The sequence below is a fragment of the Rhipicephalus sanguineus genome, chromosome 5 (assembly GCF_013339695.2).
Source record: "Rhipicephalus sanguineus isolate Rsan-2018 chromosome 5, BIME_Rsan_1.4, whole genome shotgun sequence".
Classification (NCBI taxonomy): Eukaryota; Metazoa; Arthropoda; class Arachnida; order Ixodida; family Ixodidae; genus Rhipicephalus; species Rhipicephalus sanguineus.
Genome location: NC_051180.1, coordinates 78492102 through 78517205, shown reverse-complemented (window position 1 = coordinate 78517205; position 25104 = coordinate 78492102). Strand labels below are relative to the sequence as shown.

Genomic DNA, 25104 nt, shown 5'->3' with positions numbered 1-25104 from the left:
CGTTCTCAAACATCGCACTATCCAGCCTCGTATTTCTGGTCAGAGTTTCGACAGCACTTCCCCGTGAGGAAACAGCCGAACTTGGGCCGTAAGCATTTATCGCTACGCTCTTTGTGGTGTTACCTTCACGAGTTTGCCCGGGATAACCTTGCGAGAACAATTCAGAGGATTCATTTTCATTCAACGAACTTTCTCCGGATACTAGAGACACTAGGACAGCACTTTCATTAGCGTCATTCGCCACGCCTCGGTGGTTCTTGCTGGCTTCGAGATATCTCGCATCGATGCTTCGGTTGAGGCTCCTGCTCGTCTCTATACTGACAGCAGTGACGGAAACCTCGCGACTGTCAACGTTACGTTTGGCGCCGAACGCGTAGCCGAAAGCCTTTATCATCGTAGTAGTTTCCGAGAACTCTCGAACACCCTCGCTGTGACTACGGTTGAAATGTGCGTCTCGGAGTTCCCTCACTTCAGCCTCCAAGTCGGAGCTGTTTTCTTTGGCGATGACACCGTCGGTGACACGGAACTCGGCAATGCTCCTCGCTCCGAAGTCTTCACTGGTTCCAAAGTCGAGACTGTCGGGTTCCTCCTCGTTTCTGGTGTCGTTGCCTAAACCGCTGAGCGTACCGTTGCCGTGCAAGACTTGGTCGTCCAGTATGAATTCCGCAACGTCACGCTTGAGCCAGCGGGCCACTTCGTCGTAGTACGAGGCCACCCACTGTATGTTCTTCTTCGCTATCTCGTGGACCTTGTCGAAAGTTGCGCTGTACCGTAGCAAGGACCAGCGGTGCCGCCTTAACAGATTGTTTACCTGAAGTTCAGAAAAGTAGAAAAAAGATTCCAAGTCAGCACATTGTCCTGTGCTCGCAGGGGGGCGCAGGGTTCTCTACAAGGGAGGGGGGGGAGAAGTTTCGTGGCAGCCCCCCTCTTTCCTTTGGTCAAGTTCGAAAGAAAACTAATAATAATTGTTGGTGCTTTAAGCGCCAAAACTACGATATAATTTCTAGGTACGCTGTAGTGAAGGGCTCCGGAAATTTTTACCAGCCGGTGTTCTTTAACGTGCATACATATCGCACAGTATACGGGCCTCCAGCATTCCGCCTCCATCGAAATGCGGCCGCCGCAGCCGGGATTCGATCCCGTGACCTTCGGGTCAGCACTCGAGCACCGTAACCACTAGACCACCGTGGGGGGTAGTTCGAAAGAAAACGAGCTTCCCAATATATGTAGAAATGAAAATAAGCGATGACATGCATCTCACAACGGCCTGCCTTTAGTTCCTGGCTTTCCTGGGGTGGGGTGGAGAAGGTGGGCAGTAAAAAATCAGCTCTTGACATAAACATATAGGAGTCCCGCAACATGGCGGAAAGGTTAAGAAAGGGAAAATTGACAACCACCCGTTTGTATACATTCATACGGATTTCTCAGAAATAAAAGCTTCTTAGTTGCCGAAAAAGTCGTCCTGGTCCGGGGACTGGGGAAAAAATTGTCCCCGGACCAGGACGAATTCTTCGGCAACTAAGACGAATTATTCCTGAGAAATTCATACGGATTTCCTTTTGGCTTCGTGCTACAAGCGGGTGATTGTCAATTTTTCTTTTCTTATAAGTGTAGGGCATGTGGCCACATTGTCGTCAAAACCTTGCATGGTCATAACCCAGCACCTTAAACAATGACGAGGCATGGTCCAACTGAGTAAGGAGTAAGGGAGCGCCCCCGTTAGATAATTACGAGGGGCAGCCGCCCCTACCTGGCTTCATTGGCTCTTGCATTTCGCTCTCATCAAAATGTCGCCGGGAATCGAACCCGCGTCCTACAGCTGAGCAGTCCGACACCTTACCTACTAAGATCATATCACGGAGAGTTTTGAGGACCTTTACGTGTCGGTAAGTGACTGTGACGATCTTGACGATGATTATCGCAGAAAGGAACTGGTCAAGACAATACCTTAATAGCAGTCTAGAAACTCTCCGACAAGCGCAATATTGTAGAGGAATATTTGATAGCCCCCAACTCTGCGGAAAAACACGCGGGTTTTCCGCGATAGTGACCCGAAGCGTCTACAATTTTTGTGCACCATATATATATATATATATATATATATATATATATGAAGGAAGGGAGATGATTTTCTAAGGGCTCGTTTATCTTTGTTAGACACAATATTAATGAGAACTAACGGACAATAACGCCAAGGAAAGCATAGGGGGTGTTATCTGTAGTATTTAGAACATAAATGTGAAGAAAGTAAAGTGGACGAAAAGATGACTTGCCGCCGGCAGGGACCGAACCTGCGACCTTCGAATAACGCGTCCGATGCTCTACCACTGAGCTACGGCGGCGGCCATCCTCCCGTCCACTTTTTGGGGTATATATGTTGATTTAAACGTAGGAGTGTTAGTCAGCGCCAATCGCAGCCATGGCGGCGAGTGTAGAACACTCTTTTTTTGTCTGGTGGCGTCACGTAGCACGTGATCTTTTAAATCAACATATATACCCCAAAAAGTGGACGGGAGGATGACCGCCGCCGTAGCTCAGTGGTAGAGCATCGGACGCGTTATTCGAAGGTCGCAGGTTCGGTCCCTGCCAGCGGCAAGCCATCTTTTCGTCCACTTTACTTTCTTCACATTTATGTTCTAAATACTACAGATAACGCCCCCTATACTTTCCTTGGCGTTATTGTCCGTTAGTTCTCATTAATATATATATATATATATATATATATATATATATATATATATATATATATCCGTGGTGCACATAAATCGATTTCACAAGTTTTTTGTCATATGGTAGGCCGAAATTTTCGTGGTAATAAAATTGCTTGAAAGTAACGCTATTTGTGTTATCCAAAAAAACGGCAGGAAGTGGAAGATGGAAGCTTGCGATGAAAAAATCCGTAAACGGGAGGTGGGTGCTCGAGCCGACGTTTCGACAAGTGGACTTGTCTTCGTCAAGGCTGGAGTTCCAGCCTTGAAGACGACGAGCCCACTTGTGGAAACGTCGGCTCGAGCACCCACCTCCCGTTTACGGATTTTTTCATCGCTATTTGTGTTAGTATTTTATCCACTGTCTGTCATTTGTGCTGAACACGCTCAAATATCTGCACAGTATACATTTTACTAATGTCAAAGTGAACCGTACAATGAGCCCAGTATAAAGTGATTGGACGAAAAGAAACTGTCAAAATAGTGCGTACCTCTGAGAGTTCTTCGTTGCTGGAAACATACTTGAACACGGACGTGAGTATACCCTTGAAGAGGCGCGGATACCTGCACGTAGAATGAGCGTAAGTGCAAAATAATTAGCGCGTGATAAAATGACGCGTAATCGTGTTTAGTAAGGCACCAAAAATTTACTGTTGACCAACTGCACAACCAACTACCCCAAAAACTGACCAGATCAAAAACACGTGTTCTTGACCGAGCAACTCGCTGATGCGTTGATAATTATAATAGAAAATAATCCAAGTTTTTTTAAATGCATCAGCAGTGCCTGGCCTCCGCTATCGCTAGCTACGCCTTCTCTGTGGATATTAATTCAAGACAGCCTATAAAGCTTAGGTTATTGCATGCTGCTTTAATGTACCTGAAACGCCTCCAGAAAAGCAAGATTTGTAAGCAACAAGAAAGAAAAAATTGGCCGCGTATCTGCGTGCTTCGCTGCAAATGTCATCTAAAGGCGATAGAAGAGGCGCTGCGAGAGATATGGACGCCATCTGGCAATACGTCGGGAAACATGAGTGCTGTGTTGCGGTCTATTAATGACGGTAGTCCCGGCGCAGCAGCAGGCGAAGACCGGCGGTGACCAACGCGACCGGCGGGGACGCCAGCTAGCCCGAACACGCGGTTTGGCGCGAAGCGCCGAAGCAGAAGAAACGTCCGCACTCAACGAGTACTCTCCACACACTCTTTTATTTACACGTCGCCTGGGTAAAACAGGAATGCCAGAGCGGCGCCCCATGGCATTCGTACGGTGCAATACTGAACCGAAACCGAAACACAACAATGAGCTCGCGCAGAGGGCACGGAGGAAGCCAAGTTTCGGCGCAGTCGCATTTTCAGGGCAGCTTAAGAAACTAGGGTCTCTAGAATTACGTATATATGTATTTTCTATTAAAGGAACACACCACCTAATACTTACCTAGTGATGTTGCGTCTCAGATATGCGTAATGTTTGCTTTTTGATCAACAATGTACACAAGTATGAACCTAGTCAGCCGTTCAAGAAGGCTGGCCCTTGGGCAAGTGGTTCCACTTTGGCCGGGTGGCTGAATCGAGTGACGTGCCGACAAACAGAAAGACAGACAGAAAGACAGACCAAAATTTCTGCGTTTAAGTTCCCCAAGAAAGACTATCGTCTTTAAAAAGTAGTCGTGGACATGCACGAGAACGTTATGAATATCAGGCACCATAAACGAAGTCTCGTTAGCCTCTCACGTCCGCAGTAAAATTGGTATATTGTAGTTAACCCATACATGCCCAAACTCAGAAAAATGAACAAAACAATTTTTTTTTCACAAAAAGTGTACTTCTACCCTCTAAGGAAAGCACAAGTTCTTTATTTACTGCCAGGTAAACGCAACACTGTTTTTCAAGCTGTCCTGTACATACGGGACAATGGCTATTAGGGGTGCCATTTGCGGGTGTGCACTTCTTCCTCTCCATGACGTCTTTCACACAAATCACGCGTTTGCCCGGAGAAAGCGGTCGGCACGTGGCAGCATGAAAAGCAAGCAATGTATAGGCTTGCACACGTTGAGAATGAGGCCTGCTTGATGTGCTGTAGGTGGCGCTAGTCAACAGCTAAAGAAATGGCGATGTTAGAGTGCATAAAAAAGCGTCCAGTACGTAGGACACTGGGCATATATGGGTCAATACCAATTTTAATAAACCGCAGCCGCCATGCTTCAGCTGTCAGAATCATTTTCACCGCGATAGGCTCTTTCATGTGTATTATAATTTATGTAAACGAGCGTATTTGCATTGAACCACCGTCTAAGCGCGATCACGGGGTCTCTATTGAACCAGCTACTTCTAGCTCATTAGCGCAAATGCCGTAGCACTACGCGATTAGCGGCTTCCGCGCTCTTTCTCGAGCCATTTGTTTCGTTCAAGAGACGTGCTGTTCTTTTTGGATGGACAATTTCTGGATTACGACTTTCTGAATGGATAATTTAATTTTTTTGCACCTAATAACATATATCAAGCAAAGTAGGTTTAATGAATCATTTTAAAGAAAAAGTCACAATATCGCCGCAACGGCGAAGCAATGAATGCGATAGCAACAAAGTGGAATGTAACGGGAAGAGCGGAAAGCAGCTCCAAATTGCCAGCGCGTCGCTCGAGCCCAAAGGACGCACGAAAAGAACGCATACAGGACGGGAGCGAACTATCATGCGTCACAGCTCGATACTTGAAGCGCACTGCTGAAACATAAAGCAGGACGCACGAAACGAACGAACAGGTACACACAGGACGAGCGCGAACTAAATTTCGCAGTTGTTACTTATTTCTGTTTGAACAGCGCGCTTCTTTCGCAAACGCGGCCGCTGCAGCGAGCGATGTGACCTTCGTACGTCCTGTGACTTCAGCGCGGACATCGTGGGGCAAGCACAAGACATACAACCCCCAGCTCCACCCCCCCCCCCCCCCCCGGCCTACCCCCATTCTTTCCTCGAGATAAGCGCACGAGGGCGACCACGCCCTGTAGGACGAACAGCATCGGCGTTCGCAGGAGCGGGGCGATGACCTTTAAAGCGCATCCCGCGCGCACTTCGCGCCATCTTCGCTGGTGAGGAAGAAAGCACGCTGAAGTAAATGGATGTATATAAATAGCTGGCCGTTAGCAATGCTGAGAGACGGTACTCTTCGTGGCCTAGCCATCTAACGCCGTGCGTTTCGAAGCGAGAGGTCGGCCGTTCGATTCCGCGCGTCGGAAAGTATTCTGAAGTAGTTTTCTTGTGATATATATATATATATATATATATATATATATATATATACGGTGCATGACGGCAGCGACAGCAAAAACCATCCGAGACTGTCCATATAATTGCTATCGTAATAAAATACTCGTGCTAAAGAATATACCTCTGAAGAAAAATTTAGACGTCTAAACGTCAGCTGACCATCGCACGCATCTTCACCCAAGGGTCCAATCAAGGAAGTTGCCTTGTGCTTTAAGAAGAATAACCTACAACTCTTGCAAGTCGACAAGGAGGGTGGCTTCATTGTCCTGTCGGCCAAAGCTTACGGTGAGGCTCTTTTCTAGTGCTTCGTATTTCTTCTGGTGGTGCTTAGGCGTCAAAATTTTTCCCTCAAACTTATGTACCTACTAGCCCAGCAACAAGTTCTAGTTTGAATATGCTTTTCTTTAAGTGCAAACGAATTAAGCTTAGGCGGTAGACAGATGAGACCACGTGCTATTTTTGCTGTCGTGGTATCTCAGTAACACACAATCAGGTTATCGCTTCCAACAACGTGCCATAGAAACGGGCTCACGTTGACTTTAGGTCTTGCCAGTTGGCGATGACGTATTCGGCAGTCTTCAGTCTCCATAAGTTACCGCGCTTCGCAGTCTCCGTGAACAACAGCGGCACCATCTTCGCAGCGGGCGCCGAGAACTCCTCGAAGTACCTGCAAGTAACGAAGGCCATAAAAATAATCCAAGCGCAGCCACACGCTAACGGCTTCTCGAATTTACAGTAAGCTTCTCTCTATTCTCGTGTCATAACGAAGTGCTTGGCACGTGTGTGGGCCACTTAAATTAGCATCGAAGCTCGTCCATGTAAGTGTACGGACCAATGTTACGCCGATGTGATACGAACTGAAGGCGGTGGAATGAAAAGTACAGTATGAATAACACTTGTCTAGAGCGGTCGAGCGCGCCGCTCTGGACGCTGGCGCAGACCGCAGCTGCTACCTCGCGTTAGCTGCAAGCCTCCTTTTATGCTTGAAATATAGCGCAATGACCTATAGCATGCGGTATCACTATGTTTGGTATCATCACGATGTGAGTCTGCATATTTTCGCAAAAAAAAAAAAAACGGCGGCTAAAGCGGCCGACTGGCCGCTTTAGACACGTGTGATTCAGACTGCACGTGCATTGCTTAGTCATAATTTGACGCGCTGAAGGTGAATACCTAAGTCTGTGTCCCGTATGCTTACCTGGTGAGCCTGCTTCTGTCCCTGGTGCATCCGAGGGCAAGGATTATGTTTCGTCGTTCCACGCCATCGCTCACGTGATCGAGGCGCGTGCGCAGCGCCACCCAGTCTGCCTCGTCGCCGTCCTCGATGACGGTGCAAAACACGGTGAACTGGTGCTCCAGGAGGATCCTTGCGGAACGTTCAGCGCGACTCACATCACGACACAATCAAAATCAGAACGCAATGACATCAAAACAACCTAGACAGACAACGGCTAGCGCCGTTTGAGCTGAAAGGAGCGAGAATATACCGAAGAGTGTGCACCGTACAGCGAAAGTTTGCTGGACGCGAGATGTTCGAAAAAGCAGTATTCTCGTAAGGAGGGTTTCCAACCAAACGCACTGTCAAGACTAGAAGAAGAAAGACGACACACCGCTGTATGTCGTCTTTCTTTCTCTGGCCTTGTCATTTCGTTTGCTTAGAAACCCTCGTTACGGTGTGGAGCCAATCAGCTCAGGCAAGCAATATTCTATATTCTCGCTTTGTCTGGGAATATAACCTCCAAATAACTGTTCCCCTCTGTAGTTGGTATTGCAATCTATCCATTCACCAGCTAGATTAAAAACATTACACATTAACAGAGCATAAATTCGCACTTGTTGTGGAGCAAACGCGCCGCAAATTTCTGCTGTTTGGAGTACATATGAGAGAAGGAAGCCGGCCATGGCTTAACACTGTCGCCTATGGCAAGTTGGACAGCTGGATCTCTTGGTTGATGTTCATTTCCTCGGAGCTCAAAACGGACGTAAGAACACGAAATAGGCAAGTGGCGGCACCCCGTGGCAAGAAGCGCATCTCATCCGGCTATCGGCCAATAAGCATGCTATATCTCTTGCGACGTAAACTGGCAGATCCGCGACGTCAAAGTGCAGACGCCCCGCCCACCGACGAGAGTGAGAACCGGCCTCTGTTTGAAAAGAGGGCGCCTGAGGAAACGGCAACTTCGCGCTCCGCTTGTGGCCTTTACGCGGCGCGCACGACTGTAATATTTTGCAGAGCAGTTCATAGCCGTGTCAGCTTTCCGCAGGACGTGTTCTTTCAACAAGCCCAAGGGGTGCTTCATGACCCCTTTAATAGCTACATTGCATTGAAGAAGTAGACCAAGAAAGCACTTACGGCTTCGCGGTCGACTCAGGAGACTTGTAACTCTCAAAGGCGTGCCTCGCCTCAATGAGACACGGCCCGTACTTGTATCTGCAGGCCCACGCGTAGTGTATTATCCTCAGCTGCCTGCGAAACGGTCTTTAAGCATCACTGTTTAAGCGGACTCGCGCCATGGGCGTAGGTCGGCAAACTCACTCATGAGTCGACTCACTCAGACTCACTCAGTCTCAGATCGAGCCGTCAGTCTGAGTCTGAATGAGTCCGGGTGAGTAATATTGTAGTGAGCTTGAGTCCGAGTAAGTCCGATTGAGAAAAATTTTAGTGAGTCTGAGTCCGGATGAGCTCTAAGGGTAAGATATGTTTCATGAGTGAGTCTGAGTGAGCTCCACATTTTTTGCCGACCTATGGCCATGGGTGCCATAGACCACGTGCAACATTACACACCTTTTCGCATTGTCTTCTTCTGTATGGGACCACTTGAAGCTGTGGATGTGATGTATGAGAATCCTAATAATGAACAGCTGGAAAAAAAAAAAGGAAAAAAGAAAAGAACGTTAACTGATGTTCAACGCTCAAGCAGTCGCAAACATGAACATAGACAAATTTGTTGAACGCTCTTGAGAACGTTTGGGAGCAGCGAACCGAGAAAAAAAACAATCAGTAACCCTTCTCCTATCGGGAAAATGGGGGCAATTAAGCATCTATCTATCTATCTATCTATCTATCTATCTATCTATCTATCTATCTATCTATCTATCTATCTATCTTCTATCTATCTATCTATCTATCTATCTATCTATCTATCTATCTATCTATCATCTATCTATCTATCTATCTATCTATCTATCTATCTATCTATCTGTGGCAGCAGCTAAACGGCTTTGATTGGTTGTGGGCGTGGCGTGAGGGCGCGCTTACGCAGTTGGCACCCTGCCTAATAACTCACGTCGACGGTGTTTGCAAGCGGGCAAGAGACAAGCGGGGCTCACCTTCCATTTCTCGAGCACGACTCCGCTGCCGAGCATGGCCTCAAGGTACTCCCAACGCTTGAGCACGGTTGTCCACGGCAAGGTTTCTTTCTCTCGCCGCAGGTACTCGGACGCATGGAGAGCCGTGCCGTACGGGACGAGGCCAATGCTTAGAAAAAGTACGTCAGAAGCAGAGCTTCGCATAGGAAACTTTGTTCACCCGCTGATTATGGCAGCACCGACACTTTGTTCCGTCCAGGTTAAACATTAAGGTTCCACCTCGGATTTCATTTTACGTGGTAGTGCCGAACACTGGACTTATTCGAAACCTTTGCAGTATCGAAATCATTGTAGGATACCCACCTACTCATTTTAACCACCTACCCTTACCGATGCTCTCATAAAAAGGTTGAGAAAAACTGAATAGGATTAAATAGCAGCCTTACTCAGCCAACTCGAAAACGTCGTCGATTATCCGGGCCCTGTTGACAACGTCGATATTCTGCGAATAGACGAGACCAGAATTAGGGAAAAATAAGTGCCGAAAAACGTTAGAAAATTACCGATCAACACTATCCCTGGTGGCTCTCTCTATGGTCGAAGCTTAAGCACTGTGGCAACGTGAAATACCAAATGAAAAATTTGTGGCGAAATGTATTAAAAACCTCCAGCAGAACTGATAAGGTGTCGGAAATAATATACGCCCATATTCAGCTACATTTTTGAACGACAGCCTTTGATGGATCTCCCGAACTTACACCTTATCATACACTGTCGATCTATTTGTGCGTATTATATAACCTGAGATCCATATGAATATTACGTGTGACACGAGTGAGCACACCTTCGGTTTACGGTACTTATAAAATAGTGTTGACTAACGAGTACACTGAAATTGGCATTTTTAGGCATGCTGGTGCGCGTGTGTGGGTGAATATATCGTTACCGTGTGGTAGGTGTTCAGCTCCATGGTGATGAGGTTCCAGTTACGGGGGTCGTAATTAACTCGGTAGTAACCGCAGCCACGCAGGTTAGCGATCAACCAGTCATCGTCCCTGGGTACTCTCGGAAGCTTGGCTGCAAATATGTAGTTAAAGGGGCGCTGCAACATTTTCCGAGTAATCGTTGAATGGCTCCATTAACACATCACATCACAGCACATCAAGCAGTCTTAGGCCTGCTTGGTGTGCTGTAGGTGGCACTAGTCATCAGCTAAAGAAATAGAGATGTTAAGAGCATAGGCGTGCGCAGGGTTCTCCATCAGGGGGGGGCGAAGGTTCATCGCAGCCCCCCCCCCCTTGTTAGTCAATGTACGAGGCAGATTTTGCGCCCCCCCCCCTCTTAGGTGATCAGGGGGGTCAATGTATGGGGCATATTTTGCGCCCCCCCTCTTAGGTTACTAGGGGGGGCGGCCGCCCCCCCCTGCCCCCCCTCTGCGCACGCCTATGGTTAAGAGTGCAACAAAGAAGCGTCCTATATGTAGGACACTGGCAATATATGGGTTAAAAGAGCTTATTGCCTCACGAATCGACGGCCGCAAAAATTTTAACACGAAAGTGTTTTATGCCGGGGTCCGCCACGGCTCCACTGACGCATTTCCGTCACGGATATGACGTTCTAAAATATAAAGAATAACATATGGCAAAGAAAAAACTAGAAGAAAAAGTTCCGTTAACGGGAGTCGAACTTACAACCCCTCGATCCCCAGCGCGCAGCCCGAAACGACTCCGTCACAGGCGGCACGTTCTTGAACATACTAACGACGTGCTATTTATATACACCCTTTGCTGGTGGCTGTACTCCGGGATCGCGGTACATGAGCGTGTTTTCGTTATGACTAGCGAGATGGCGCGAAGGGCTCGAACGGCGCGCGTCGCCCCACGCGTTGAGATGAGCGTGCGCCTCTACAGGGCGTGGTCGCTCCTGCGCGCGCGCTTATCTTGTACGTCTTGCGCTGTCACCGCAAGTTTGCGCTGAAGTTATAGAGAGCACGAAGGTCACTTCGCTCACTGCAGCGGCCGCTTTTGCTAAAGGAGCGCGGTGCTCACAAACAAATAAGTTACAACTGTGACAGTTCGCGCTCATCTTGTGTATACTTGTGCGTTCGTTTCGTGCGTCCTCCTTTGTATTTGACCAGCGCGCTTTAACTGTCGAGCTGTGACAGTTGTTAGTTCGCGCTCATCCTGTGTATGTTCGTTCCGTGCGTCCTTTCTGGTTGGGCAGCGCGTTGCAAGTTTCGAGCTGCTTGCCGTTCTTCCCGTGACATTACAACTTGTTGCCATAGCATTCATTCCTTCGCCCTCGGGGGCGAAACAATCCACAACAAGAGCTCAGCTACGTCTGTGAAGACACGTTTTACTTTCGTGTTATACCGATTCCTATGACAGAGGGATCAACCATGTTTTTTTAAAATCCGTCAAGTACGAACGTACTTACAGGGATTTCTCGCACGCTTCAAGCGCTTTCTCACTCCTTTCGTACTAGCGAGCGCGCTGAAAGCTACGCAGGGAAGGGGAGGGCAAGGGGGCAAGAAGATGCGTACCTTCGTCAGCGCGCGTCGTGACCTTGAGCATTTTTCTTTTTTTCTTCGAACGCGCGGCTTACTTTCAGTGTGGTTGCGAGCGCGTGCGCGGGCACGTGGCGGCATCCCGCGACGACCACGGTAACTATGCAGCTCCCGATGCTCAAATCAGCCAATGTCCGTGGACTTTGTGCTTATGACGTGATCATTTTGGGCATATGGCATCATTTGTCGAGAGAAGGAGGAGTGATTTCTTGCTGATTTCGATAATTGGAATGTGAGAAACGCGAGATCGCGTGCTGCGCTGTAATGTTTTGGCTCTCGTGTCCTCAGGAACTTCGACTACCGGTCGGCAGCGGTTTCTGACCATGATGCAAAAGTGTTGTAGGGTCCCTTTAAAGCGGAACTCAGTTCAACGTCGTTTTCTGAAAACTGCCCGAAAAAGAAATTATGCAGATCTCAAGCAACGAGGAAGCTGATCTTATGTGAAGAACACTGCAAGTAACCGGTTATTTGTCATCATTTTGGAGTCTCCATGCACTGCCAGACCGAAAAGTCTGTGCGCATGACGTCAGCGTGAGCGTCAGCAGCAAAACCATGGCAAAACGACGACGATTGCGATGATAATATTACGACAGAGATGGTGATCGCATGACGAATGATTCGTTCTTCACTGGTGAAGAAAAATTATGGTGTGGTCACACAATTCTCACGACATTATCGTATACAATATTTATATTTCTGAAGTACGCCGTTCACAAGCTACTGTGAAACGAAAACGCGACAGGTCTACAGTCTGAGATATCGACACAGCGATGTAACGCAAGCGAATTCCATGCGTGAACCTTTTCATATGAGGAATGAACACACAAGATAGAAATACTAGTAAGGGTTTAGAGCGGCTCAGTCGGCATCCTAGACCAGTTCCGTAAGTTGTCGGACGGCAGTAGCAAACTCGCACTCATTATAGCGTAAATGACTGCAGGCGCGAAAAACGGAACTTTCAGCAATCTCATGGCTAACGTGCATTATGATTTCACATTACAAATGCATTGTGACGTACCACCTACTTGTGTTTGAGCACTTTCTTGCAAAACAGGCAAAGTTAGAATGCATTTATTCTGCCCAGCTTGGCTATACGTAATATGTGTCACTAGTACGCCCACCTTCTTTGGTGTTCAGCCAAAAAATGTTGCCCGTGTTGTCAAAGTCCATCTTTGTTCCGTCAGTGTAGGTAACCGGAATACTCCACACGGTTTGTGATGAGCTGTCAAGGGCAATGCAAGAAAGAATAAAACGAATAGAAAGTGAACGTGCCTTCAGTAACCGTTTGGTGTGGCACACGTATGGAAACATTAATCAAGGAACCCGGACAATGTACACAAGCTTATTTCATCTTTCGAATTATAATCAAACGTAGAAACGGCAAGAATTTTTTTTTAGAATATATAAACGACGCATGCCGTGACACTGCACTAAGGAACGACAGGGAACGAAATAGCGCGCGAATAAATTCAAAGGGGCAAATTGAGATGACTGTATGACAAATTAGACATTGTAGAACTTGACTGCAGTGTTGCTATCACGTAGTCTTCTTCGTAAAGCGGGCATACAGTCGAACCCCTCTGTAACAAAATCACCGAGGAAGCGATTTTTGTTCGTTCTCGTGAGGATTTCGTTGTCGCGAAAATAGAAAAATACGCGCACCAATTACTCCGCACAAACAAAACTTATTTAAAGAAGTCGCTGATCTTGCCCTATTTCACGTTGCTTTGAGGGAGCTTGGCTCGAGCTGCTTGATTGGTTGGTTCCTAGAGGAATGGCTCAACCTACTACGAGGGATCAGCTCGAGCCTCGCAGCTTAATAAGCTTTGCATAGCTTCGTTGTCGTCGTGGCCGCCGAGCAAAGTGTGAATGCCAAAAGCATCAAGAACTTAGCGCGAACTTACTTGCATTTCTTGCGTTTAGTTGCTTTGCTCTCTCTCGTCGTCACTCTCATATTTTTGCGCATACTTTCGACGATAGCGTCATCGCTGAACTCTTCGTGTACTTTTCGTTCTTTTCGTGCACGTTTCATGCATTTTTCGTTCTCAGCGAAAAAAAAAAAGAGAAAGAAGTCTTCTTGCTATTGTAGCGGTGAAAGAGCAAGGCATCCACCAGTGGGATCATCTCTTGGTGCAAAGGCGCGAGCGCTGATCGCGAGCTGTAGTTGCAGAGCCTGCTTGTTTCTCGCTGGACCTGCGGTCTACCTGCTACCAGAAGTCGTTAATAAACCTCCTTGCAAAGTGGTGGAGGTGCTGGGTAGTTAAATCTGGAACTTCGAAGCCGGAAGCTGCCCACTGCGCCGACGATGCCTGATCAGACCACCGAGCAAGGCACCGCCCAACAAGACACGGCTCAGTCGCCACTGGCCATCGTGCCTACCACCCTGCGCCAACGCGATCCTCCCTTCTTCAACGGCACCGAGGACCAAGATGTGGAAGATTGGCTGCTGTTATTTGAGAAGGTGAGCGCCGCCAACAAGTGGGACGACCCCTCGAAATTGGAGTATGTCCCATTCTACCTCAAAGACGTCGCCAGCCTGTGGTTCCACAACCACAGTTCGAAATTTTCCACGTGGGCCGCTTTCAAGACCACCTTGGCAGCTGTGTTTGGTCGCCCCGCAGTACGCAAGCTCCGCGCCGAACAGCGCCTACGCGGACGTGCGCAAAAGCAGGGCGAAAACTTCACCAGCTACATCGAAGATGTCATCGATCTATGCAAGCGCCTGAACCCTGAGATGACTGAACAAGACAAGATCCGACATATCTTGAATAGCATCGATGATGATGCTTTTCAAATGTTGCTGGCGAAGGACCCACGTACTGTGTCCGAGCTTGTGACCTTGTGCCAGAGCTTCGTAAGCAACGCGTCTCAGTTTGGAGGTCTATCACAGCAGACGATTCCCTCGCCGCCTTGACCGTCGGTGGTGATAACACCCTGTTGGCGCAGATAAAAGAATATGTACGCGAAGAAGTGGCTCGACAGCTCTCGTGCCTGTCGTATTTGCCGACCACCGAAGTGCCCACCAACTGCCTATCGCCGACCATCAGACAGGCTATTCAAGAGCAGGTCTCCGAGGCGTTGCCGTTGCCGTCCGCCTCTCCACCGACACCCGTCGCCGCACCACTGACTTATGCAGCTGCCGCAGCAAGGCCGCCGCGTCGTCTGCCAGTATCGCCCCCACAACCTGTGCGACCGTCCACCATGCCATTTTCTGCTACACTGCAGCACTACGGAAATCCCTGGCGCACTGCTGACAACCGGCCCATCTGCTACGCTTGCGGGATTCCAGGTCACGTTGCACGCCTATGTCGTCGGCGCTTCGCTGTGAACCAGGAGGCACCAAGATATCCCGACTACTCGTTTCGGCCGCCATACCGCGCGCCTCACACGCCACCTGACGTTTACGAACGCGACGCGCAAGCTGCTCCCGATACCCAAACCTTCGCTTCTCGGCGGTCTGCTTCCCCTTCACCTCATCGTCGTTCTGTGTCACCTATGCGTCGACGACCCACCCCCACTGAGACGGAAAACTGACTGCCGCAGCTCCGCGGCGGTATTTTGTAAGCATTCCTAAAACGGACGGAGGCGGTCCGTCCGTTTCAGTCGCAGGCGATTGGTCAATGTGAGCCTGACGAGCCCCGCGACGTTGTCACGTGAGCCGTGGCGTCACGTGTCTGCTTTCGGACCATGTTTCGGACGGAGGCGAAAGAACGGTCGGAGACTGTCCGAAACGAAACGGATGGATTAAACTGGCTGCCAGACGGCTTGGATTAGATTGAAACGCAGGCTTCCACTTCGCTCATTGGCTGTTTTCTGGCTCACATTGACCACTCGCGTGCGACTCAAACGGACGGACCGCCCGTCCGTTTAAGGAACGCGCACAAAATATCGCCACCGGAGGCACGAGCTGCGTCATCGTCTATTCGTGTAAGTACTCGCCTGTCCCTCGCCAATCTTATTGATGTAACTGTCGAAGGTGTACAAGCACTTGCGCTCATCGATACTGGTGCCGCAATATCCGTGATCAGTCAAAGACTCTGCCGCTCTATCCGTAAAGTAACGACGCTTTCTCCCGTGGTTTCCCTCAGCACTGCGAGCGCACAACAAATTGAGCCCGTTGCGGCATGTACAGCCAAAGTGGTAATTCGAGACGTGTTGTACACCATTGTATTTCTCGTGTTGGCTTCATGTTCCCACGATATCATTCTAGGATGGGATTTCTTATCACGCCATCACGCCGTTGTCGAATGCGCTCGGGCCGAAGTGGAACTATCTGCGTTTCGTGACGCGCCTTCTGTTGACGACATGCTACAGCGCGGAGTCATCAAGCCTTCTTGTAGTCCTTGGTCTTCCCCAGTTGTACTCGTCAAGAAGAAAGATGGTTCCATCCGATTCTGCGTGGACTACAGGCGCCTGAACAAAATTACGAGGAAAGATGTTTACCCTCTTCCCCGCATAGACGACGCCCTCGATTACCTCCAAGGTGCCGAATTCTTTTCTTCGCTAGACCTGCGTTCGGGTTATTCGGCGGATAATCAAGCCCTCCAAAAAGTTCGCCATGACCGTGATGTGGCCCCGGACACTTTCCCCGTCGGCTCTCTCGTGTGGCTTCGACTGCCTTTTCACTCTCCTGGCCTGACTCCCAAGTTTGCACCGAAGTATACCGGCCCTTACCGCGTCATCAAGTGCCCCTCTCCTGTCACCTATGTGATTGAGCCGGTCCAGCCGTCCACGGACAAGCGCCGTCTTGGTCGTGAGACGGTCCACGTCAGCCGCCTCAAGCCCTACTACGACCCTCCTGTCCTCTCGTCACCTTGAGTCGCCAGGATGGCTCCTCTTCGTCGCCGGGGTATTGTAGCGGTGAAAGAGCAAGGCATCCACCAGTGGGATCATCTCTTGGTGCAAAGGCGCGAGCGCTGATCGCGAGCTGTGGTTGCAGAGCCTGCTTGTTTCTCGCTGGACCTGCGGTCTACCTGCTACCAGAAGTCGTTAATAAACCCCCTTGCACTATCATTATCATCCGACCGAATGTAAAGAACAATGGTCCCACCGATGCTTGTTAGCGGAAACGTATGTGCCCGACTTGTCGAATGAGCGGTGCTGCAATTTCCGAACTTTTGGGTTCCAGTCTAGCTCATGGGTTGAAAAAAATGTTGCGGTTAACTACCTGAAACTTTCGTTGTTGCGGGAGTGCTTTTTAAAATCTTTTCGCCGTCCCCTACTGAAACGTTCCGTATGCCATTCCAATAATTCCATATTTTTCATACGGAATCCATATGTTTTTCGTATATTTTCTATATGTTTTCCATGTATTTCCATAAGATTCTTACGGAAACGTACGGAATTATTGGAATGGCATACGGAACGTTTCAGTAGGGTCGAGAGGGGGCAAATGCATTGAATACTCTGGACCTTCTCCGGGGACGCCAGATTTCTTCGTTGCAGCGAGAATTTCGTTCTTGACAGCTTTCGTTATTGAGGGGTTCAACAGCGTTCTTCTTTTAATAGTATAAAACATGCAGTATGACGATTGAAGCACACACGGCATGCGGCCTTTGCCTAATGATGATGGTAATGACGATTATGACGATGATGATTATCCATATTAGCATCCCCTTTCAAACGGCGTGCCTGGTCGCGTAGCCCAGACTGTTGGTTACAATCATGCATTACTCCATCTATTACAGTCTAACATCTTGGCTATTTTCTTTTTTTCATGCAGACATGTTCTTATAATGCACTGGTATGAAGACCTGTAAGGACTGCTATTCTATCAATATTACCACTGTTTTCTTCCACCAATATTCTAAACGCCTCTTCCTAGTATTAGCCGACGACCAGCTAAAACTTCCATTCACTGCGAAACTCAGAGCCTCATATATGCGCGCCTCTCACCGGGCTGCTGAACGCGTCACCCTCTATAGCGTTCGACAAAGCAAATACGTCAAGCGACTGCGTCGTGTGCGCATGCGCGCCCGTACCTTTGTCCGTATCTTTCCTGGCGTGCGACGGCGACTCTCTGGCCGTAGACGCGACTGATCGTCAGCAGCGGAAATCCGGCGCTCTGCGTCCACGCACGGGCCACGTCAGCGCCAGGGAAGCTCTCGTTGTTCACCTGCACGATGACAGCGCCCTCGCAAATGCATGGACAGTCGAAACGGCACGTAAAAAAAAGTTCGGCAGATCCCACGCCTTATAGGAATCGGATTCATGCGAAGCAGGCAGCCAGTAGTTCTATGCTGCATTTTTTTGGCTTTGAGCCAAGCGTTACGAGGTGGATCGACGTGTTTTCGTAAATGGAGGCGTTGTGTGCGCTTACCAGGTACGCCGCCTACAGAGACGTTTAAATGATAACTTATGGTGTGGCGCTGTATCAGCTATCACTAGAGCGCAGACGTCCGCGTTTTCGAGACGAAGTGCACCCTACGGTGCGATGATGTGAATATCGTACGTAACTTTCGTTAGCGTATTCCTCCTGGGTCAAACAACGCTTGAATATAGCTTGCTGGATCACAGGAATACATATGCAATGCCTATTACACAGTTTAAAAGTGGAGCCAACACTGGAACCACAATTGACGTTAACCCGACATGACGCCTGTATCATAGTACATACCTAGTGTTTATTGCTTTGTTATAAAATTAGATAGTCAGCATAACAACCACAATTGACGTTGCACCGACATTACGCCTGCATTGGGTCTTTTTCCAAACCAGTTTATAGACCTGGCGTGGCTCTGTGGTAGAATACCTGACTGCCACGAAGAATGCTTGGGCTCGATTCTTGCTGGAATCCTGATTTTTATTTTTTGTATTCTTCGGGTCAACACTGCCGATGCTGGTTTTTCTCAATGCTCTCGCATTAAAATTACCGATGTCTGTTCTCGCCGTTCCTGTGTGGATATAAATTGTCAATCATCTGTGGCGCATACCCGTATACTACAGCCCGTGGTGTACTTGTATATTCCACACATGTCTGGAGCAATGGGTTTGACGACATACGCGATAGAATTTTCACGTTATTCAGGTCATCACCAGACTGTCATACTCGTCAAATCCTCTTACCCTCCCATGCCAATGTCGGTCTACACTAAGTTAAGGAGGCGATCACGAGAGCATCCAGACGTAGGCGGCTAGATAGATAGATAGATAGATAGATAGATAGATAGATAGATAGATAGATAGATAGATAGATAGATAGATAGATAGATAGATAGATAGATAGATAGATAGATAGATAGATAGATAGATAGATAGATAGATAGATAGATAGATAGATAGATAGATAGATAGATAGATAGATAGATAGATAGAAACTATCAAAGTGCGTAGGGTTCACTAAGAAATGCCTCGCATTTAAAAAGAGGAAATTTTAGGATGGGCTGACCACGGAGTTTCACAGTCATACACTAGAGGGGAGTCTGGCGCTAGTGTCTATGGGAGCTGCAAGGCATGGCGCTTCAGTCATCATGGGAATGATCGGTAGTACATAGATTTGCCTAGGCTCAGTTCTTTCTGCTCCGTGTGGCTTTCTGACCTTTGAGACTGGTAATTTTTATAAAAGTTCAGCAGTCACACTTCACCACCTTGATGCTTTTAGGCTCGGCGATTCGAATCAGCTCCGAGGTTCCCAACGAGTCATTCTTTCAACCGAAGCAAAATGCAAAACACAACGATAAACCCCCCAAGTGCGTTCGAAGCTGCAAGCACGACGACTAGGCAACTTCATATACTGCCCATCATTCTCAGGGTAGCTGAAGTGCTCCCCGCGCCACCGTTCCCGCTAGTAAATATTGTAGGAAAATGCATGAGGCTGACTACACGTCTTGTTCGAAGCTGAAGGTTGGCATGCGAAAAACTGGCCCGGAAATAAAAGACGAGCGGCGACGCTACCTATGATTTCTCGCATCGGCCTTTCGTGACGTCACAAATTTTTATTTCGTGCAAGATAAAGTTCTCAAAAGAGAACTTTGGTTTACATTGTCCTTTAGGCAGCACCGACCATTGCTTGTCTTGTGTTTCCGTGTTTCTTGGGAAAAACTGAACGAAGTATCGTTGCTGCACGCCACATTTCAAAGAAAATAAAGTTTAGCCAAATAGGGCTAATAAAAAAAGCCGCGGTTTCTCTATGACGGCTTCTTTACCAATGCTAGTCATCCGTGACACCATATTTTCATCATGGTCACCCGAACTTACGCTATTTGCTCACACCACCCATAGCTTCCTATTCCGATGCAATAGATACTTAACGTCAAACGCGCACGCGCACATGCGCACGGGGCGTTGTGCGTTATGAATTTGATAAGCGTAAACCAGGCTCCAACGAGCACACTGTCGTGAACTCGAGGATGCATAATTATATTGTTCAATGGGTGCCTGAACATTACGTGAGCCCCTTGTCCTACAGCGAATTATCTGAAAGGCGCCCTCAGTGAGGCTTTATTTCATCATTAAATGGACAGGCTGAAGGCGGCTTCTTATTTTCTCGGATATATTGCTATATTATAGTTAGTTAATCATCTGGTTAGCCGACGAAAGTGATCATGCTTCTGTAATGAGGATTAATACACTTCTTTTAATCCGATTCCTGATAGGACTGGCAGGTTTTGACAGGTCTTTTCGTGAACATTCTGAAGGGACTCAACCTTCTACTTCGCCTTGTGACTGTAGCAGCCCCTTTGACACAATCATGGGCGTAGCCAGTTCCTTTATTATCATTTTTTTAGGGGGGGAGGGGGGAGGGTTCAATGACTCTTGGTGTACGTTTGTGCGTGCGTATATATATATATATATATATATATATATATATATATATATATATATATATATATATATATACCTATGCACATGCAAAATATACACATGCAAAATTGAAAATTAGGGTGGGGGGAGGGTATCGATTGGCTTAGCCAGCCCTTTCCCCCTCTTCTGGCTATGCCAATGGACACCACGATCCACCATGGCCTAACGCTGCGTTCATAATTTAACAAAAATACTCACATTAGAAAGTTCCTCCCACAGGTCTTCTTCAGTTATAGTTTGGTGTTTACGTTTAACCATCAACTCCTGCAAAAAATGATCAGGCGCACTCGTTATCAACTGTAGCGATAATTCAAAGTAGATAACGCGGCTAAGTCACCTGCAGAGCGTTCCGAATTCCATCGGAACCGACAGCACTGTCGAACATGTGGAGCAACAGCTCTCCCTAGAACATAGGCAAGCACAGAGCACCGAGGTCAGCTTCTCGCTCAAGCAATGTTTAGCGGTCGTTCCTTAATAATGTTTAATATGAGAGGTTACCTTGCGAACGGCCAAGTTTGTATCGGTATCCAGCAAGAAATTGTCTCTTGAGAGGGCAGGGATTTCTTGGGTTGCTTCCAGGCTGAGCATCTCTCGCATCTTCATTTGTAGCTTGTCGTCGTCCTGAAATGACGTTCACTCCACCATTTTGCGATAAGTTAGCGTAAGCCCTTGTACCAGGACACTCAAGCACTCGTACCTCGGCAACACCCTATCAGACATTGAATACTTGGAGAATTATTATACCCGCTTCACCAAATGTACAACTTCCTCATTTTTAAGTCACCGCCATTGTTGTGTAGCTACTGAACTCCCCGCAAAACCGACGAATAGAGAGATAAAGGAGTAACTGTCTTGCTAAATCACTATGCGCTCTCGTTGATAAAATTACCTACAATATAGACCAGAATGCTCTGTTGTCTCAGGTGGCGTTTAGAGCCTTATCGCCTTCGCTCTTTCCACTATCGCGGAAGAAACAAGCATTTAGTTAAGTTCAAACCCCACGCGTACCTCGGGTGACTTGACGCTTTGCATTCTGGCCAGAGCGTACAGTATGTACGCCTCCAGGGCACCGTCCAACCATGCTTCTCTCCAGGAATGGAAGCTGACGAGGCCACCGATCCACTGCAAGAAGCCACGAGTAGTTATGCGAATGAATCAGCAAGAGCGCCTAAAGACTAAACGTTCATTGTCTCGGTACAGGGTGCGCCGTTTTGTTTTTCGAAAAACATCTGTCGAAAGGGATATTTTTCCACGGTCTTTCCGGAACCAGTTCATTCATTCATTCATTCATTCATTCATTCATTCATTCATTCATTCATTCATTCATTCATTCATTCATTCATTGCATAAGTAAAAACAAGTTCCAGGAAATTGCTGAAAACACGAGTTGTTCTTCATATTCTAAGCATTATGGATTGCAAACCTATACTACATCGGAGTCAAATAGGCTGTCAGCAAGGCAACTGTAAAATGTGAAATCTACATTTTTGTGCACTAGTGGCCTGGAGTGTACATGTGCTAACGACAAAACAAGCACGAGAAAAAAACGGCTTGCGCGTTTCCTTTGCTTAGGCCGCACCCGAAGTAAAATTAATCGAACGTCGACGTAGCACTGCAATGGCGCAATGGTGAAATCAACATCGCGAGTTGAAGAGCCTTTTGCGCAGCATCTTTAATCACCTGCTTTAAGATGTGCCTGTAAACGTTCGACTCGGCCTGCTTTCTCGCATCCAAGGAAAGGTTGTAATGTGCCAGGTACGAATTTGGAAGAAACACGATGCCCTCGCTTTCACAAGGCTCTCCTCCAGCGGGCGTTATTATGATATCTGAAAAAAAAAATTGTTAGTTTTCTCCACAATAAAGTACGTGCCGGAGACTCCAAGGTAGCCGCTAAAATGTACTAGATGTCAACACTGTCATTAAGCTTTGGCGGGAAAACCATCCTGTCAAAACCCCGTTGTCACTCATTTACTAGGAAAAAAAAGGGGTTAATCTCTGTGGAAAAAATGAGAGCTGAATATGCGGCGGTATTTAGCGCCGGAACGTTGGCGCCATTTCATCACTGTGACGATAAGAATTTCAATGTGTTTTCTCATGTATGGGCTGCTTTGATGACCAGTTCTTGAAGCTCCAAAGGTGGACTGTTTGGTTCTTTGAGGAACTGATGTAATCATTACTTACCAACAAGCTCGAACACTTATGGGCACAAGCGTAGACACCATCAGAATTGTTGATTTTATGGTACACGTGCTTATTAAGGACGCCGCTACCATTCCTTTTATTTTTCTCTGTCTTAGCAAAATTTCTCTCATGTTGATGTTGGTCGTTTTGTTTTTACAGAAGCGTAAGCTAGTGATACATCTGAGTAGAAGATGTTGCTAACATAAGGAATTAGTGGAAGTTAACGGCCACTGGAATTATGAGAAACGTGAGCCACGTTCTATGACTTTGGCCAATATTTTTTTTTGCCTGTTTATTCAGATATGTCAGTATTCCAACCACCTTCTCCAGTGTAACTATACAATGCGATCCACGTCGCAGGCCGGTGTCACATTTTTGTGCTCCGCCTCCTAACAACAACAACAACAACAACTACAACAACAACAACAACAACAACAACAACGACGACGACAACAACAACAACGACAACAACAACGACCACGATGACGAGACAACATAGCGAATGCGCAGTGAATAGCTTTATGTGCAGTGCTTACGTTACGACGTGCTCCTTACAGTGTCAGCTTCCGTACCAAATGGCTTCGTGAAACGTATAAGAGAACAATGGAGAGCACGATTCGCCGTTCCGCACACACAGTGCAGTATTCCACAGTATAGGAGGCAGAGTCGTAAACCCCCGTTTACGACCTATGAAAGAGCCGTGGGTAAGACGGCGCCGAGAGAACGAGAGCCTGAACAGATGCAGTTGCCGGTGGCCCGCACTATTATGCGTTCTCTGAAGCACGTAGCAATGCGGGAAAATGTAGCACGGCCCTGTTCAAATACCGGCAGTGTATAGAGACAGAACACAGTGCTCCAGGTACATCAATGAACAAAGACTTGATGATGTGCGTTCAAAATTCTTGCATGACGCACTGCTTCATATAAAAATTCTACGGTGTGGTCACTTGACCGCCTCCTCAGCCATACCTGCCAAGTCTCCCGGATTACCCGGGAGACTCCCGGATTTTGAACGTTTCTCTCGGTTGTACGGGTCATAGAGAAATCTCCCGGAAATCCAGTTTTGCCCCGCGCGTCCAGTGCATTGCGCGCCCCGTGCGTCACGGTGACGCGAGGTGGGACGTTTCGCGTACAGATGCGCTACACGCAATTTAAAAATTGATGCTAAATGTGTTATAGGTTATATCAGCCGTTAATATTTCGTAGATGATGCGTTTGTGTACACGAAAATCTATCCCACAAGTTATCTCGCCTTCAAAATATTGTGTCACTACTGCTTTAAGTGGAGAGCCCAGCACTTAAAAGGGTAGCCGTTACCGATGTCTGTCGAGATAGCGTGTTCGCCAGCGCTCGCGACCGTCCCCGTCTCAACGGCGCCCCTTATGGTCCCTTGCCCGACGAAATAACTGGTAAGCAAGCGACGACAGGCCTCGCGCGCGGAGCGATGTTATCGCATGTGCCCTTCGCGCGACGGTGACGGCCGGGTCGTTTCATCTCTGCTTCAACCGCGTTCGTTAGCGCGCTTTTACTCGCACGTGAAACAGACGATGCGTAAGCGATGTTATCGGTTTGGACTCTGTACAGATCAGCCGCGACCGCAAAATCCCGCTGACAGTGTCCATATAATTGCTATCGCAGTACCCCCCTCCTCCCCCCACCCCCCGCGGTCGGCATACTTCAACCCCCCCCCCCCCCCCACCCCCCGTTGAGTAGATCTCCCGGATTCCGTTTCTCCAAACTTGGCAGGTATGCTGAGCTTATGTGTTGTCTTTGAGCCCTTGACGATAGCGATGAGATGAATCGAGTGAATCAACGGTTGGCAACTGCCGCATGAAGTTCGCGAAGATCAAGCTGCGTGAAGCCATCAATGTCAAACCCGTAAGAGTTCGGCTTCGTATAGTTGGTACACTAGAGCGTACAATATGTGAGTTGTTGCTCGCCGATAAAAATATTTAGTCAGAACGAGATCAAGTTATCTATTCGTGTATATGTGAGAGCAACTACCCAATTATTGGACTTATATTCAATGTAGACAATGCAATGTTACACAGCAGATGGCTAACAAGAGCTGACTTTGCGGCCACCATTTATCGATATTTATAATCATTTAGCCAACAATAGCTATCACTTAGATAACATATGACTACATTAGCTGGTAAATTCTGATATGAAGCCAACATTAGCAATCATTTATTGATTATCAGCTCGTAAAAAGTTCGTGCTACGTGACGCCAACAGGCAGAAAAAGGGTGTTCCACACTCGCCGCCATGGCTG

The 25104-nt window shown here is 47.8% G+C and overlaps 1 protein-coding gene across 1 annotated transcript; it reads right to left on the bottom strand.

Annotated features, from left to right (window-relative positions):
- Positions 1-6499: 6499 nt before the first annotated feature.
- On the bottom strand, positions 6500-21245 carry LOC119394735 (aminopeptidase N). Its single transcript, XM_049415971.1, has 12 exons — positions 21147-21245; positions 20986-21051; positions 20847-20912; positions 17828-17961; positions 12968-13068; positions 10227-10357; positions 9727-9782; positions 9302-9449; positions 8757-8833; positions 8325-8438; positions 7170-7337; positions 6500-6638 (listed from the first exon to the last, which is right to left on the bottom strand). Exons 1-12 carry the CDS (start codon positions 21243-21245, stop codon positions 6500-6502), a joined length of 1299 nt encoding a protein of 432 aa, XP_049271928.1.
- Positions 21246-25104: the final 3859 nt, after the last annotated feature.

What these genes read in the sequence shown, in the direction of transcription:
- LOC119394735 (XM_049415971.1), bottom strand. Translation starts at nt 21,245, where the DNA reads ATGCGAGAGATGCTCAGCCTGGAAGCAACCCAAGAAATCCCTGCCCTC. An exon ending in CAAACTTGGCCGTTCGCAAG is followed by an intron (nt 21,052 to 21,146) that starts GTAACCTCTCAT and finishes CCTATGTTCTAG; the next exon opens with GGAGAGCTGTTGCTCCACAT. An exon ending in TGTGGGAGGAACTTTCTAAT is followed by an intron (nt 17,962 to 20,846) that starts GTGAGTATTTTT and finishes GTCATCGTGCAG; the next exon opens with GTGAACAACGAGAGCTTCCC.